This window comes from Gracilinanus agilis, chromosome 4, assembly GCF_016433145.1.
Source record: "Gracilinanus agilis isolate LMUSP501 chromosome 4, AgileGrace, whole genome shotgun sequence".
Lineage (NCBI taxonomy): Eukaryota > Metazoa > Chordata > Mammalia > Didelphimorphia > Didelphidae > Gracilinanus > Gracilinanus agilis.
Window position 1 is genome coordinate 511,466,008 of NC_058133.1, and position 15,299 is coordinate 511,481,306.

Genomic DNA, 15,299 nt, shown 5'->3' on the forward strand with positions numbered 1-15,299 from the left:
GTAAAAGGGTGCCTAGAGTCACAGGTCCATTGGGTCCAAAGGAGCAACTCTGGCACTCCTAGGGGAGAGTTTGTAACGTGTCTGAAGCCGTAAGTCAGATGAGGGAACCCCTGATTCCACTTTTTTGGCTCTTGTAATTAGCTTGCCAGCTCGCTGTTCTTTAAATGTGATGTTAGTAAGGTTTTTAAAAAAGAAATTCTATTTCAGAAATAAAATGTAAGTTTGGGTATGATACTTGCAATTGGAATTCAATGGAAGAAATAATAAGTTTTTACCCAAACTGCCTTAACAGCACTGGTTATTTCGTTCTGCATCCATGAAGCCCCTGTGTTTATAGCATATGCCTTCTTGGGAACCCTTTGCTTGTCTCTCCCCGCTCCTTTACTGTCTTTGATTATGAGTCTCTCCAGAAGTTTCTTCTTGTCTTCTCTTGAGCGCCTTTGAGCCCTGAGATCCTTCTCAGAGAGTGTTTTATTTTGGTGGCTAATGCTTATAGCTAAAGCCACTGGTAGCTTATGGTTTGTTTGAATTACTCTGAACACAGACATAAAATGGACATTTACTGTATTTTCCCTTCTTACCCTTCCTCTGCCCTTTTCCCCCATCCCAAACTGAACTATTTTCATATTTGGGTTGAGTTTGCTTAAATAGTTCAGTGTGATCTTTGTGGGGTCAGAAATCAATATGATGATAGTAGAACCCAGATCAAATTGATTGTTTGCCAGCCGTGGGAGGAGGAGAAGAGGGAGACAATTTGGCTCATACAACTTCAAAAAACTTTTGTGGAAATTTATTATATGTAATTGGTAAAGTAAAAAATCTGTATAATTAAAAAAAACAAATCAACTTGAATGTCACCTTTTGGGGGAGGGGTGCTATTGCAGCTTTGTAATTTCTTTCAAATTATGGTCGATTGCATTTTGCTGGTATTCATATTAAACCATTGCGTTTTCCTTGAAAATAACAATTTTTAACATATCAAAATTCTTCATTGGTTGAAAAATGGGCTAGAACTTTAGAATACCAAATTATTTAAGAAAAGTTGTGAGAGAGAGCAGCTGGGTTGCTCAGTGGATTGAGAGCCAGATATAGAGATGGGAGGTTCTGGGTTCAAATTTGGCTTCAGACACTTCCCAGCTGTGCGAACCTGGGCAAGTCCCTTAACCCCCATTGCCTAGCCCTTAACCACTCTTCTGCCTTGGAGCCAATAACATGGTATTGCCTCCAAGACAGAAAGTAAGGGTTTTTTTTAAATAAAAATAAATAAAAATTAAAAGAAAAGAAAAGCTGTGAGAATCTGATTTCTTTTCTAGGATTTACTTACAAGACACAAGTTGCTGAGTGCCGAATTTTTGGAGCAACATTATGATAGAGTGAGTATATATGATTATAAAATTGTGCCTTATGAGTCTTAATTTTCTCTAGCCTACCGGAAATGAAGAAGTAAATATTTAAATATTTACATGAAGTACTGTGTAGAATTGTAGAATTGGAATTGAAAGTTCTTCATATTGTGGGATTGTTTTATTTATCTCTGTAACTCTTCCTCCTTTCTTAGATGAAGGAACTGAGGCCCCATGGTGGAAGCTCTCCTGACTTCTGCACCAGGGGAAAAATCAGGCCTTTAAATCATTTTAGGCTACCTATTAAATCACAGACATTTGGTTAAAATGAATTTTCCTAAAGCCCCTCCCCCTTTTTGAAAAGAGTGGATAATTAGGGATAGACCCCCTTCTATTTGCTTATGAGCATCTCTTTGGCTAGGAATAAAAATGTGAGCTCACCAGGGGGCCTCTGGCCCTGGACTTTAGTAATACAATATTGTCCCCTCATTTATCTTTGCTAATCTGTGATTTACACAGCTGTCAGAATTGTTTTGGTAAGGCACAGGTCTGGCCGTGTTTCTCTCCTTCTCAAAAACCTTAAGTGCTGATTACCTCCTATTGCCCCTTCCTCATTCTGCAATCCAGCTAGCCATAGTTCCTATTTCTTCCCTCCACACACACTTACTTTAGCTTTTCCCCATGCCCGGAATGATCTCCATTGCTCTACACAGGTATCACCTTCTCTGAGGCTTTCCTTCCCCAGATTACTCAGCATTGAATTTAATGGAGTACATGTAGCCCCTCTGTAGGAGGCGAGTCTCCCGAGTACCAAGGCCTTGTACCTAGTAGGCTCCTGATAGGAGGAGTTAGAAATCAGTTCATCCAGCGAGGAACACTAGAGAGTGCTAAACAATATTCATTTTCTTGAAGTAAAGCTATCAAAAGTGCCTGACTTTCCTTGTTTATAAAATGAGGGGTGTATTGAGGCGGCTTAAATGCCGCCTCTGACACTACCCTTTGATTTCAACTTCAAACTCCCTCCCATGCCACTTTAAAACTCTCTAGGTCTCAGTTTCCTCGTCTGTTGAATGAGTGGATTGAACTAATGCTGTTTGGGGCCCCTTCCAGTTCTAATTCTGACTGATTCTGTATCATCCTAAAAATTAGAATTTGTTGATTTTGTGTAATGTTTAATGCTTCCACCAGAGGGAGAGTTTTCCCAATTTTTTTTATCTACTTAGAAGTTCTACTTTTACTTAGACAGATTGCCACGTATTGAATGTTTGCATCTGACACCAGAAATTAATAAATAAGTCTCTGTTCAGGGTCAGATTTAAAACTCTTAGCCAAAGCAAAAGATTTTTGATCAAGACTTAGAATAAGAATTCAGCTTGGTAAATGCTTGGGAGACATTTAAGGATGGCCAGATTCAGATAGGGTCATAGCAAAGAAAAAGGAAAAGTCTGTGCCCTGGGCAGAAATATGTGCAAGAAGAAAGCTTGTGTGGCAAGCATTGAGACAAGTGTAACTTTGTGGACTTTAGTGGGTAACACTGGGAAATAAGGCTAGATTATGTAGGCCGTAGAGAAGTTAGTCAGTGAGACAAGCATTGCTTTTGCGAAAAGCTTTCTATGTGTCAGATATTATGCTAAAGCCTAGAGATGCAAAAAAGGGGGAGAGGGTGGCAAATGCAGACAGTCTCTGCCTTCCAGGTTCTCACAGTCTAAGAGGGGAGACAGTAAATATGTATATCACTAAGATACAAACAATTGAAGAAAGTCACCTTGAAAGGGAAGCCTCTAGTGACAGAAAGGACTAGGAAAAACCTCCTTCAGAAAAAGAGGTGATTGGCAGCCAGGGAGGCCGAAGTGAGGAATGAGAGCATTCCAGAGCTGGGAACAGCCTGGACAAAGTCATGGAGAGTGAATAGACTAATATGACCAGACCCAACAGTGTATGATAGAAATAGGTAAGTCGATAAGATCGGGATGAACCAAGGATGCCTGTTATCACCACTATTGTTCAGTATTGTATGAGAAATGCTAGCTATAGCAATAAGAGAAGAAAAAGGAATTGAAGGACCAGCATCCTACATTGTAAACCAAGATGAGATCAACAGGGTACATGACCTAAAACATAAAGGATGACATTACAAGTAAATTAGAGAATATGGCATAGTTAACTGGCAGATCTATGGAGAAGGGAAGAATTTAGAACCAAACAAGAGAGTATTATAAGATATTAAATGGATTGTTTTAATTAAATTTAAAAGGCTTTGTACAAACAAAACCAGTGCAACCAAGATTAAAAGGAGAGCAGAAAGCTGGGGGAAATTATTATAGCAAGTATTTTTGACAAAGGCTTCATTTTTTCAAATATCTAGAGACCTGAGTTGAATTTATAAAAAACAAAAGTCATTCTCCATTCAATAAATGGTCAAAAGATATGAAAAGACATTTTTCAGATGAAATCAAAGCCGTCTTAGTCATGTAAAAAAAATGCTCTAAATCACTCTTGATTAGAGAAGTGCAAATTAGAACAGCTCTGAAGTATCTCACCTCATACCACACACCTGATTGGCCAATATGGCAGGAAAGGAACATGATAAGTATTGGAGGGAACAAGGGAAATTTGGGACACTGACACATTGTTGGTGGAGTTGTGGCCTGATCCAGTAATTCTGGAGAACAATTTGGACTATAAAACTGTATATCCTTTGACCTAGTAATATCATTACCAGGTCTGTATCTCAAGGAGATTTAAAAAAAAAGGAAAAAGAACCTATTTGCACAAAAATATTTATTGCAGCTCTTTTTGTAGTAGCAAAGAATTAGAAATTGAGAGGATGTCCATCAGTTGCAGAATGGCTGAATAATTTGGAAAAACTTATGAACTGATGCAAAGTGAAGTGAACAGAACCAAAAGAACATTGTACAGAGTGACAGCAATATTTTTTTTGGTGAACAATAGTGAATGACTTAATTATTATCAGCAATGTCGTGATCTAAGACAATCCCAGAGACTCTTGAATGGAGTCTGAATGCAGACTGAAACATACTACATTTCACTTTCTTCTTCTTTTTTTTTTTTTTTAAATTTGAGATCTCTTACACAAAATGACTAATGTGTGGAAAAGCATTTTATGTGATTGCTCATGTAAAATCAATATCAAATTGCTTGTCATCTCAGGGGAGACATAGATATGAAAGGGAAAATGAGGGAGGGAAGGTTTGGGAAGAACGGAGAGAATTTGGAATTCAAAATTTTTTAAAAGATGAATGTTAGGGGGCAGCTGGGTAGCTCAGTGGTTTGAGAGCCAGGCCTAGAGATGGGAGGTTCTAGGTTCAAACCTGGCCTCAGACACTTCCCAGCTGTGTGACCCTGGGCAAGTCACTTGACCCCCATTGCCTAGCTCTTACCACTCTTCTGCCTTGGAGCCAATACAGTATTGACTCCAAGACGGAAGGTGAGGGTTTATTTATTTATTTTTTGGGGGGGAAAAGATTAATGTTAAAAACATTTTTAAAAAGAAAGAAATAAGAATAGAGAGTTGACTGGGGTGGGGATAATGAGCTCTGCTTGGAACATGTTGAGGATGAGAAGCCTCAGAGACATCTAGTTCAAAATGTCCAATAAAGTTGGTGATTGCAAGACTGAATCTGTAGATCTGGGAATCATTTACCTTCATATGTTCATTGAGCCCATGTAGCTGATGTTTGTGCTTATCAAGTGAGAAGGCCCAGGGCAGTCTTGGGGGGGCCCCCTCTGGTCAGCCAGGTAGGAGGAATCTGAGGTGCTGGGTCTTGGCAAGATGTCATTGATAGAAGGAGAAAGTAGAAAGTGAATTGAGAGTAAAGGATAGATCAGAGTTGAAGGGGCTCCCCAGAAGGTCAGATTTGGAGAGAGAGAAGAATATGGTCAAGACAAGAGTGATGGGGAAGGTACTGAGGGAAGGAGGGATTTGAGGCCCTGACCAGGGCAAAGAACCAGATCATAAGGCAGAAGGAAAGGTGGAATGAGAAAAAAACAATGATCAGATAAGGTATTTTGTTGTTCATGAGTGGAAGGTTTGTGAGTGATGGCAGGATCCAAGATATGTATATAAATTTATAGATATAACAGATTGAGGAATCGTAAAATTAGTGTTGGAACATCAGTATGAATGTTGAAATCCTCTAGTATGAGAATAAGAATTGGGGTAGATAGATAGGGAGATAAAAGTATTTATTAAGGGCTTTCTATGTACCTGGTACAGAGCTAAGCTGGGGTGGGGAGGGGAGACAATGATGCAGGCTCATAATTGCAAGTAAAGAGAATGTCCTCGGTAGTCAGTAGATCATGGCTACTAGGTCCTAAATTAGGTGATAAATTTGGCTAGAGTGAACCTCAAAAAAGCAAATCATTGCTGATGGGGGAGTGGTAGAGGAAGAGTCTGGAAATGGCAGTGGGGAGCAAGGGGATCTTCCAGTGTCCTCACTACATCTAGTGAGTTGGTAGGGTATTGCTAGTGATAAAAGGGGGAGCCGTATTGTGATCTCTGATCTCGGGGAGTAAGAATGGCAAAGGTTAAGTTGAGAGCAGGCTTCCAGTGGAAGCAGATCTGGGACATGACATTGTGGGGCTCAGGATGAGGGAGCCAGACGGCAGAGCTTTGAAAAGGAAGTGTCCTTTGGTTATCTGGGAGTTTAGTACCACTGGACTGAGGGGAATTAAAAGGTGGTGATTGTATGCTAACCATTGAGTCCAGGGAGAATGGGAAGAGTTCAGACCCCATGGCTACTGGTGGTATAGCCTGGGAGCCAGGGCAGGAGGTAGAGGGGGTGTCAGTATCCTGCTCCCTGCCACAGAGTGGTCAGATATAGAAAGGGGTGCTGGGAGCTGAGGGCAGGGCACCTTCTTAGCAGGTGGCCCGACAGCAAATTTGCAATTTATGTTCTACATTACAATGAGTCATCATAAATGTTTAAGGGAAATAATATAATGAAATCTATATTTCTGGAAGCTGCACATTGAACGGATTGAGGGATAGTGAACCAGGGACTAAAGCTAGCCCAGGGAATGGTTGTAGTAATTACCAGGAGGAGGCCTTATGAAGATTTGGCATTGGGAATAGAGGAGAATTAGGTAATTTGGGGGAGACCTTTGAAAAGATTAATGAAAAGACGATGTAAGGATTGGACTTCTGAATGACAGTGCAAGGGAAAGGGGAGTACATTTTTAGTGTGGGAAACCAGGAGGTGGGAGCCTCCAAACAAGGAGAAATGAAGACAATCAGGAAGGCAGGAACCTGGAGTCGGGTCATAAATAGCCTGAATTTGAATATTTCTCATTTTTATGTGCTGTTAGATTTACACATGAGCTTCACAAGTTTCATATCTGTTTGGAGAAAACCCTCTTATTGTTTATTTTCCTCTCTTCTTAGTTCTTCAGTGAATATGAAAAGTTACTTCATTCAGAAAATTATGTGACAAAAAGACAGTCGCTCAAGGTATGGTCATTGGCTTTATTTTATTTCTTTGCTGAAATTCAGGGAGAGAAGTGGAATGGATAGTATGTGAAGGTTAGAGACATAGGCCTTTAACGGGAAAATAACTTCTCACGGTGCTAATGAAGATAGGCAAGAAGCCACTGGTCTCTGGTAAGGAGGCGGGCATCCTTGTTGTTCCAGGGACTCCAGCTATACTAGTTGGACCCAACGGGAAGCCCAGACTTCCTTCTACCTGCTCCTAGGAGCGGGGACTGCTTATTGTGTGGTTAATGAAAATGCTGTAAAGGTTTCTGGGGAAGGGTTATTAGACATTGAGATTCTGCTTCAGAGCTCTTAGCATCTTTTCCCTGAAAATGTCAAAATCATTTGAATTTAATGTGGCAGCCTCCTGTTTCCTTAGTGATTGCTGGGTGGTGACCTCTTCATGATCTAGGACACAGTGGAGAACCAGGAAGGATCAGGAAACAGAAAAGTTCTGAGCAGCCAAAGCCAAGATTGTGGAGTCTCTCTGTATGGGGCTGTACAGGCATCCTCAGATCCTTGTGCAAAACCTTAAGGACAAATCCAGTTCTACGAACTCTTGATTTTTTTCCCAACCAGAGCAACTAAAAAGAGCCAGATAGAATTGGTGTGGAGCCATGAACCTCTTTCATCAATCTGTTAATATGCATTTATGGAGCACCTACTGTGTGCCAGGCACTGTAGATAACAAGATTGAGAATAAAAGAGGAATTTTATGTGACAAGATGAAGTTTCTGGGTAAAATACCAAGTCCTGCATTAGGTTTCAAAAACTCAGGCCCTGAGTATTGCTTTAGCATTTCATCTGGGGAAAACATTAGGAGGTCTCCACCAAGTAGAAGCTTATGCTAGCCTACACTTATGAGGGAACTGCCCCCAAATGCCATGTCAAGTAGTCTAGAGTCCCCCTTGCCCCGGGGGAAAGGGAGCTCTGACAGCTTCTGCTCCCCTAGGCTCAGAAGGTGGCCCCAGGCCTTTTTGTGTCTGTCACTTGACCAGGCTCCAAGTTGGCTTCAGGCCACATTTTTCAGCCTTGGAGGCTCTCTCAAAGATTCCCTCCCAGGTGAGAGAGGGGTTGTGAAGGTTAGTGGCGGGAACATTGTAGAAGTATCTAGAAAAGGAAGCAGCGAGGAGATCTGAGCGGGCAGTGCAGAGGAATACTAGCTCAGGCAGAAAAGACCTGAGAGCACGCTGGACAGCCCTTTTTCTGATATGTGTGAAAGAGGCAGCTGGTCTGCTCTGTACGCAGTTCGTTTCAACATCAAGAAAACTAGCATGAGGGAGGCCGAGGGCAGGCGAGGTCTTCTTATGGAGTTGTTGAGGGGTCCCCACAGATGCAGTGTGGGAGAGAGGAGATCCTGTCTGGAAAAAAGGAGAATTGGAAGCTTTGAGGGAGGTGTGAAGATGGGATTGACTGTCCCCTTTGGGTGGGAAGAAGAGGATCCCAAGAGGGGGCTGGGATCTCCTCTAGGAGCCCCTCCCAAGTAACCAAGTAGCTTCCCTGATTCTAATGGGCATGCTGGCCTCTTTGTTCCTGATTGGTTAAAAATCTCTCCTCAGCTTCTTGGGGAACTTCTGTTAGACAGACACAACTTCACAATTATGACAAAGTACATCAGCAAACCCGAGAACCTCAAGCTGATGATGAATCTTCTGCGAGACAAGAGCCGCAACATCCAGTTTGAGGCCTTTCATGTCTTTAAGGTATGGGACTGAACCATTTCCTGGAACCTGTGTTCATCTGGAAATCTTTTTTAGGTTCAATAATTTGATTGTGATAAAAATTGCCACAATTTATGTCAATGGGCCTCAGTTCTCTGGCCTGTAAAATGGAGTGGGAAGAGGCCAGTCAGCTCTAGAGTGCCGCTCTTCCTCAGACCTCTGAAAGGCTCCAGGAGGGCCTCCTGCTCTGATCAGTCCTGGGAATGGGATGGTCCTTGGCAGTTTGCCCAGGGCTCTCCTTGTAACTCAGTTAGTCTTGGGCACTTTAGAGCCTAGAATTAAAGGTAAGGCAACTGGCCCCAGGCTCTGCAGTTACTGAGAGTGGGAAGGAACTGGGTCTTGTTTTTCTAAAACAGACCTTGGGCACTGCCTCTAACCCTAACCAGCCTCTCCTACTTGACCATTGGTCAGATGAACGTGGCCTAAATGAGACATGTTGTAGACCCAATTACAGTTCTGATAACTAGAGAAAGAAAGGATGGATGGGAGACACTATGCTTTTGTGAACTTGTCCATAGACCACAAAGTGAGTGGCTTTCATTTTTAAAGCTTCTGGTTTTAAGAATCCACACTTATTCCTCTGGGCCAAGAATATTTGTTATGACAGTAGAGTAGAATCAATATTGAAAAGGAGGCCTAAGAATGCTCAACCCTTCAGGGGATCCTAATTACCCACTAAATAATCAGTTTCTCAGCCTGTACATTCATGGGCCCTCCACACACTGACAGCAGCCTACTCTACTCTCTGGTCTGCTCTGTTTGACTTTTCAAGCCCTGAAAACCTTTTATTCCAGGGAAGAGAAGGATTCTGAATAGCAAGGACTGCACTAGAGTGTGTTATAATAATTAATCTGGGATGAAATGGATGCCACCTTGACTGACAGGGATGGCAGTTGAGAGTTTTGGAATGTTCCCAGGTGCCGTGAGCCAGGGGCAAACGTTGGTTAGCCCCACCCTATATATACCCCCCTTACAGAGACAGTGGAGGAAGCCTCTGGACTCAGAGGCTCAGAACTGGAGATCACAGATCTCTTGAGAAGAGATTTGAGCAAACATCTGTGGATCGATCTGGGCAGAGGGTGGCTGAAGGGTGGTTGAAGGAAGAAGAGGGTAGGAAAAGCCTGAACCTGTTTCTTTGCTAGACTGTGAGAGCTAGTGAACTATAAATACTTTTGGTAGGAGAGCTGAAAGAATACAAAGACCATCAATATCTATCTTCAGCAATGGCCTTCCCTGTTCTCTGGCTTGGCTGTGGCCAGGTCTGGTCAGAGATAGAGAGAGGGTGAGGACCTCAAGCCTCCACCAGCCTAGTAGCCTCCAGGTCCTGATTATCAACTAGTTTAATAGTCAATAGAGCAATAGGGTTTCAAATCCCTAGTCCTTTACCTTGTTATCCTTTTCCTATCAATAGATAAACAGTGTTTAATAGCAAGTACCTTCCTGAGTGGTCATTCTATTCTAGCCCTTAGAATGGGAGTTCAAATACATGGTCAGATCCTAATTATTATCCAAAGCTAATCAATAGCCCATTACCAATCTATCCAACCCCAAGTTGGGCCTAGAGAGGTTAACCATCCACCTAACCTCTCAAGGATCCTCACTTGGGCAGCTGTTAAAGGAATCACTGACAGGTTAATCAACTAAGCTATCAGGGAGAAGGGGATAATTTACAGCAGCAGCCAGGGTGAGAGGAGTAGGTGTTCCTCCCCACCAACTGCAGCTGAGGAGATCATAGACAGATACACATCATTATCATTATACACATCTCTCCCCTACCCCCATTCTTTTAACAAGTGTCTGCATGAGGGTGACTGGGGTGGGGAAGAGGGGAACAGCATAGGCTAATCTGTGTGCATATTCAGAACTGGAGTGGAATGAGTTTACTGCCCCCCCCCCCTATTTTTTTAAAGGTGAGGGGGAGTGCTGAGATAATTAGTGGGGAAATCAGAGATTGTTTCTCTCTGTAGCATTCAGAAGCATTTTAAGAATAGCCATTTCTTTTAAAGCCCAGTGGAATTGTGCGTTGGGTTCGAGGAGAGGGGAAAAAACATGAAAAATGTAAATATGGGGAAATATTCAAAATAAAAATGAAAAAAAAAATAATAGCCATTTCCATATGATCAAATTCCAGGTGCTTTGATATTCCAGCTGCAAGTCTTCTTAACATAACCCTTGACACCTCAGGGCCTTTGCTGGTCAATACTTTTGTAGGCCTAGTTTCAGTTTTTGTATCTACAAAAAAGCAATAAAATAATTGCATTAAGAACTAGAATAGGCCTTAGAGATTTCTTTTTCCTTGGTCCATGATTCCCACACTGCACCAACTGATGCTGACTTTGGGACCTAATATGACTTGGACTTTCTGGGTGGGCATGTATAGGTGCATATCCTTATTCTATTGGATGAGTTTTGTTTGTCTCCAAAGGAAGCTTTTTGGATGGATTTTCCATTGCTTTGAGTTTATTTGACACTAGCAGGTCAAAATATGATAAAATGAAGAAAGAAAGCATCACTGGAATGAGAAGTTCCTAGCGTTGCTAAAAGAGCTGTTAGGTTACCCATTTCCATACTTTCTTAGATCATATGGCAGGGCAACTGTTCAAAAGAGGAATCCTGACTCTAAATGAGCCTGATGTGGTTGAAAGCGGACCCCTAACGTCGTCGCTTCTTCTTTCCTGCAGGTGTTTGTAGCCAATCCTAACAAAACACAGCCAATCCTAGACATCCTTCTCAAGAACCAAACGAAACTGATTGAGTTTCTCAGCAAGTTTCAGAATGACAGGACCGAGGATGAACAATTTAATGATGAGAAGACCTATTTAGTTAAACAGATCAGGGATTTGAAGAGACCAGCACAGCAAGAAGCTTAATCTCCATTAAACAAACATCGGAAATATCCAGCCCCAAGTCAGCATTTGCTGTTAGATATTCAGCATCAGGCACTCGTACCGATTCATGAGGAACATCACTGCTAACCTGCTGTCCAGTGAACGGTTTTCATTTTCCTTTTTTCCTTTTTTTTTTTAGTCCAAGTTGAAAAACAGCTGCTGCTGCTGCTGCTGCTTTCTTGCACATTAGAGCACCGTGTGGACCTTTTCTTGGTCTTTGTGTCCTTTCCGAATTCAAAGACACTGCTTGTTGGAGGGTCCTAGAAATGCGAAGTTTCGAAAAGCAAACAGAGAGGTTCTAGTTTGATTTAGGAAAGAAGGCGTTAAAGGTCATAAGTGACCGGTTGCATGCTTGCCAATCTGATTCAATCCATTACGTTTGCACTTACTCGTTTGACGTCCGAGCACACTTGGCACCATTAGTATCTGATTGTACGCCTTGATTTCAACAAAACAAAAATGTTCAGTGCTTTATCTGTAATCAGAGGGGAAATGTATCGGAGAGGCTCACTCTGGAGGATAGTCGTCATGCTAATAAACCGATAGATATTGCAACTTAGCAGTTTGTCCAGTGTGAATGAGGCCTCAGAAAATTCCGAAGGAAAAATGTATATATGCTTTTCAGCTCTTTCTAGATTTTTTTTTTGACATTTGGTTTGATTTTCTTGAGACTTGTCAACTTGGAGATGTTCAAGGGTTTTTGTTCATTTGACTTTTTAAAGGAAGGTATTTTAAGACAGTAGAACTAGCAGTGACATTTCATTTCAACAGTGCTTACAGATTTCTTTTGTATATAACTACTAGACTACTCATTTCTTTAAAATGATTTAATTTGTACAGCAGAAGAATGTTATTGTATTAGTCTGTAACTATTACCTAATATTGAATTTTTGCAAAAATGAATGCTCCTATGTAATTGAATCTCTCCAATCACATGGAAATGCTGATTTAACACTTTCCTGAGTACTTACTGCAGCATTAAAGGGAAGAACAACCAAATTCTTTGTATTCACTTCTCTAACTGGGTGCCATCCATTAGAATAGGCTCAAATAGAAACTGGAACCAGTAAACTGTATTCTTACTGGATAATATTGGCCTTACTCATTTAAAATTAGTTGTGAGTTCACCAGATCTATAAATAAATGGTAAAGATTATGCTCAATTCATGCTGATTCTTTGTGTGAGGGGTGGGGACCTCTGGAGAGCACCCCCTTTCCTTTCCTAGTGTCTCCGTGATCCAGTACATAGCTGTGGGCCTGAAGGATGGACGCACTGGCTTCTTGTATGTAGACCCTGGCCGGTTCTTAGTCGTAGAGCCCACCCCCTTTCCTGTCCCTAGATGTTGCAGATTATCAGTATTTACAGAGAACTGATTTTGCATCCCTTTCATTACTGTGACCACCACAAAACAGCGGCTACTGGAATAAGCTGAGCAGGGTGTTGGGGAATGGTATGGAGTCACTTGCCAGGGATGCCAAGATCACAACTCGACAACTTTGGGATCAGAGTCTGAAAGTTCCAATTCCGCATGGCTGCAGCTGCTTAAGGACTTGATAGAATTCTCCATCCTTTGCTAGCCTCTCTTCCTAATTAAATTATTCCTCTGCTGGTAAGAATGGGACTCTCCCTTTATGTTCTGTTCATTTGTAAAGCCTTTATGAAAGGAAGCCAGATAAGAGCACGACTCTAAGAAAACAAGAGTCTGCTGGGTCCTGTTTAATGTACATGATGCTCATTATTATAATTGGTCTTTCTAAGGTGATCTGAAACTATTCCATGTAAAATAATTCACATTTCCTATTGGAAATAGGTAGGGGAAGTGACAACTTCTGGAAAAAGAAATTTCCATTCTTTTTAGAAAGGCCCAAGTGGCCACAAGAATTGTAAGTATTACTGTTAGTGTTGCCTGGCACTGTATGATAAGTGGTTTTAGTGAAGATAGCCTGATCACAGTTGAGTGGAGCAGAGTTTATTTGCCAAGATAGTTCTCAGAACATCAAAGCTTCCTCTTTGGCAATGTGTCCTAGCACTAAAGCTTCCTATCCATAGAGCAGGAAAAGGGGTGGGGGGAAGTGTGTGAAATGGAGCCTGGCCTTGGGACTCTTCCACTGGGCTCTGGAGGCAGTTGCTGTGGTATTTTTTCTTTATTTGGGTTTTTTTTTTCTTTTCTTTTTTTAACAACAGAATGTGAAAGCATTGAGCGTTAAGAAAAAGTTGTGTTTTAGAGTTCTGATCATTTGATATGTTTGTAGTATGGAGAACTTGTACTCAAAGTGGTTTCTTCTCAAGTGTTAGGGAGGCTTGCATAGACGAAAGCAGTTATTTCATGGGACTTTTACCCTTAAAAAAAAAAAAGTAGAGATGTATACAATTGTAACTACTGCATATAAAAGCATTTCATTTCGCCCAAGGAAAATGCATTTATATTGGAAAATCTGGCTGGCCCTGTAATTTAAATTGAAATAAAATTTTGAAGAAACAAAATCGTCTGCTTTTGTAATGTGTTTTGAGATCCTGGCATTTGTGGATGTGACTGACTCCCATTAAGTGATGTGCAAATAACATCTTCTGTGACAAAAACAGCCAATGTGCACTCTTAAAGTGAGACAAAGTGTATTTCAAAGGAGGGTTTCACAGATTCACAGCTCTCACCGAAAAATGCTAATGTTTGCCACAGTCTTTCTTTCCTACCCGTTGTCATCTTGTTCTCTTTTGTGTCTCCTAGGCATTTGGGAGCTTATTAATAGTGTCCTTTTGTCCTCTTGGAAGACAACATCATGGCTCACTTTTTAAAATAGAACATCAGTAAGCAGATCTTTCCCCTGAATAACAATGTGGTGCTTTCGCTGTTAAAGCCCTGAGACAGCCAGCATGACATAGCAGGAAAGGTATCTGAGGTTCAGGTCTCAGCTGTCTGTGTGCCGTGAGGGGCTTAGCTTATCTCTAAAGTCTCTTTTCATCCTGAGGCTCCTGGGACTGAGAATCTTCCTAAAGTAAGACAAAAAAGGAAAACTAATTCTGAAATTGGTGTGAGAAGGAACCAGAGAGAATTCCAGAGTGGGCTGTTCTTCTCCCTCCCCAAGAAAGGTCTTTCTGGGCTGATGGGCATAGGAGGAAGTGGAGAGAAGGGAAAGAGACACATCACTTCTTAAAAAAGCTCTTCATCTCAAGACTAGAAACTTGGGTGTGTTGCATAGTTTCTTCCCAGAAGCCCCGTGTACTTTCTCATCTCTTCCTGTTTTCTCCGGAAACTATCAGATCACATCCCGTCATCACAACACTGCTGACTTAACCAGTGAAGAGAAGGTAGGGAGCAAAGAGGTGCTACAGCCCATTGCCTGGAACCGAGGGCAGCCGGGTGGTTAGATTTAACAACCGGCATTAGGCGTGGGAGGGACCTTAGAGTCATCCGGCCCAGCCTCATCCTCTCACACACACTAGCGAGCTGCCTCTGAGAGAAGGGACTTGGCCTCTTGGCACATGGCCGAGTGCAAGATGCAGCCATTTCCGTTAATACCTTAATTTAAAGACTGCCCTTGACCTCCTGAAACTCAGGTACTCTGTTGTCGAGGAAGTCCAGCATGGTAGGAGCACGGCCTTGGGTTTGCTCCCTGGATCTTCCACTCACAGCACTTTCTGAGTTATCGAATATATCTGAGTATTGGTTCTAAGGCATAAGGGCAGTAAAGGCCTAAGCAATTGGGTCAGATTTGAACCCAAGACCTCCCGTCTCCAGTTCCGGCTCTCTATCCACTGAGCCACCTGGCAATCCTGAGTTCTCTTCTTTTAATGCAAATGTAAACTGATTTGGAAAGGATCTGGGGTATGTCGGGATAAATATGATTAGAAATAGCC

The 15,299-nt window shown here is 41.9% G+C and overlaps 1 protein-coding gene across 1 annotated transcript in view; it reads left to right on the forward strand.

Moving 5' to 3' along the window:
- The window catches only part of CAB39 (calcium binding protein 39), a 111,366-nt gene extending 97,438 nt beyond the window's left edge, over nt 1-13,928 (forward strand). The window contains exons 7-10 of the mRNA XM_044673284.1: nt 1,314-1,373; nt 6,748-6,813; nt 8,394-8,537; nt 11,237-13,928. Coding sequence (XP_044529219.1) covers nt 1,314-1,373; nt 6,748-6,813; nt 8,394-8,537; nt 11,237-11,425 — 459 coding nt within the window. The 3' untranslated portion in view covers nt 11,426-13,928. The remainder of the gene's footprint in view (nt 1-1,313; nt 1,374-6,747; nt 6,814-8,393; nt 8,538-11,236) is intronic.
- The last annotated feature ends 1,371 nt before the right edge of the window (nt 13,929-15,299 follow it).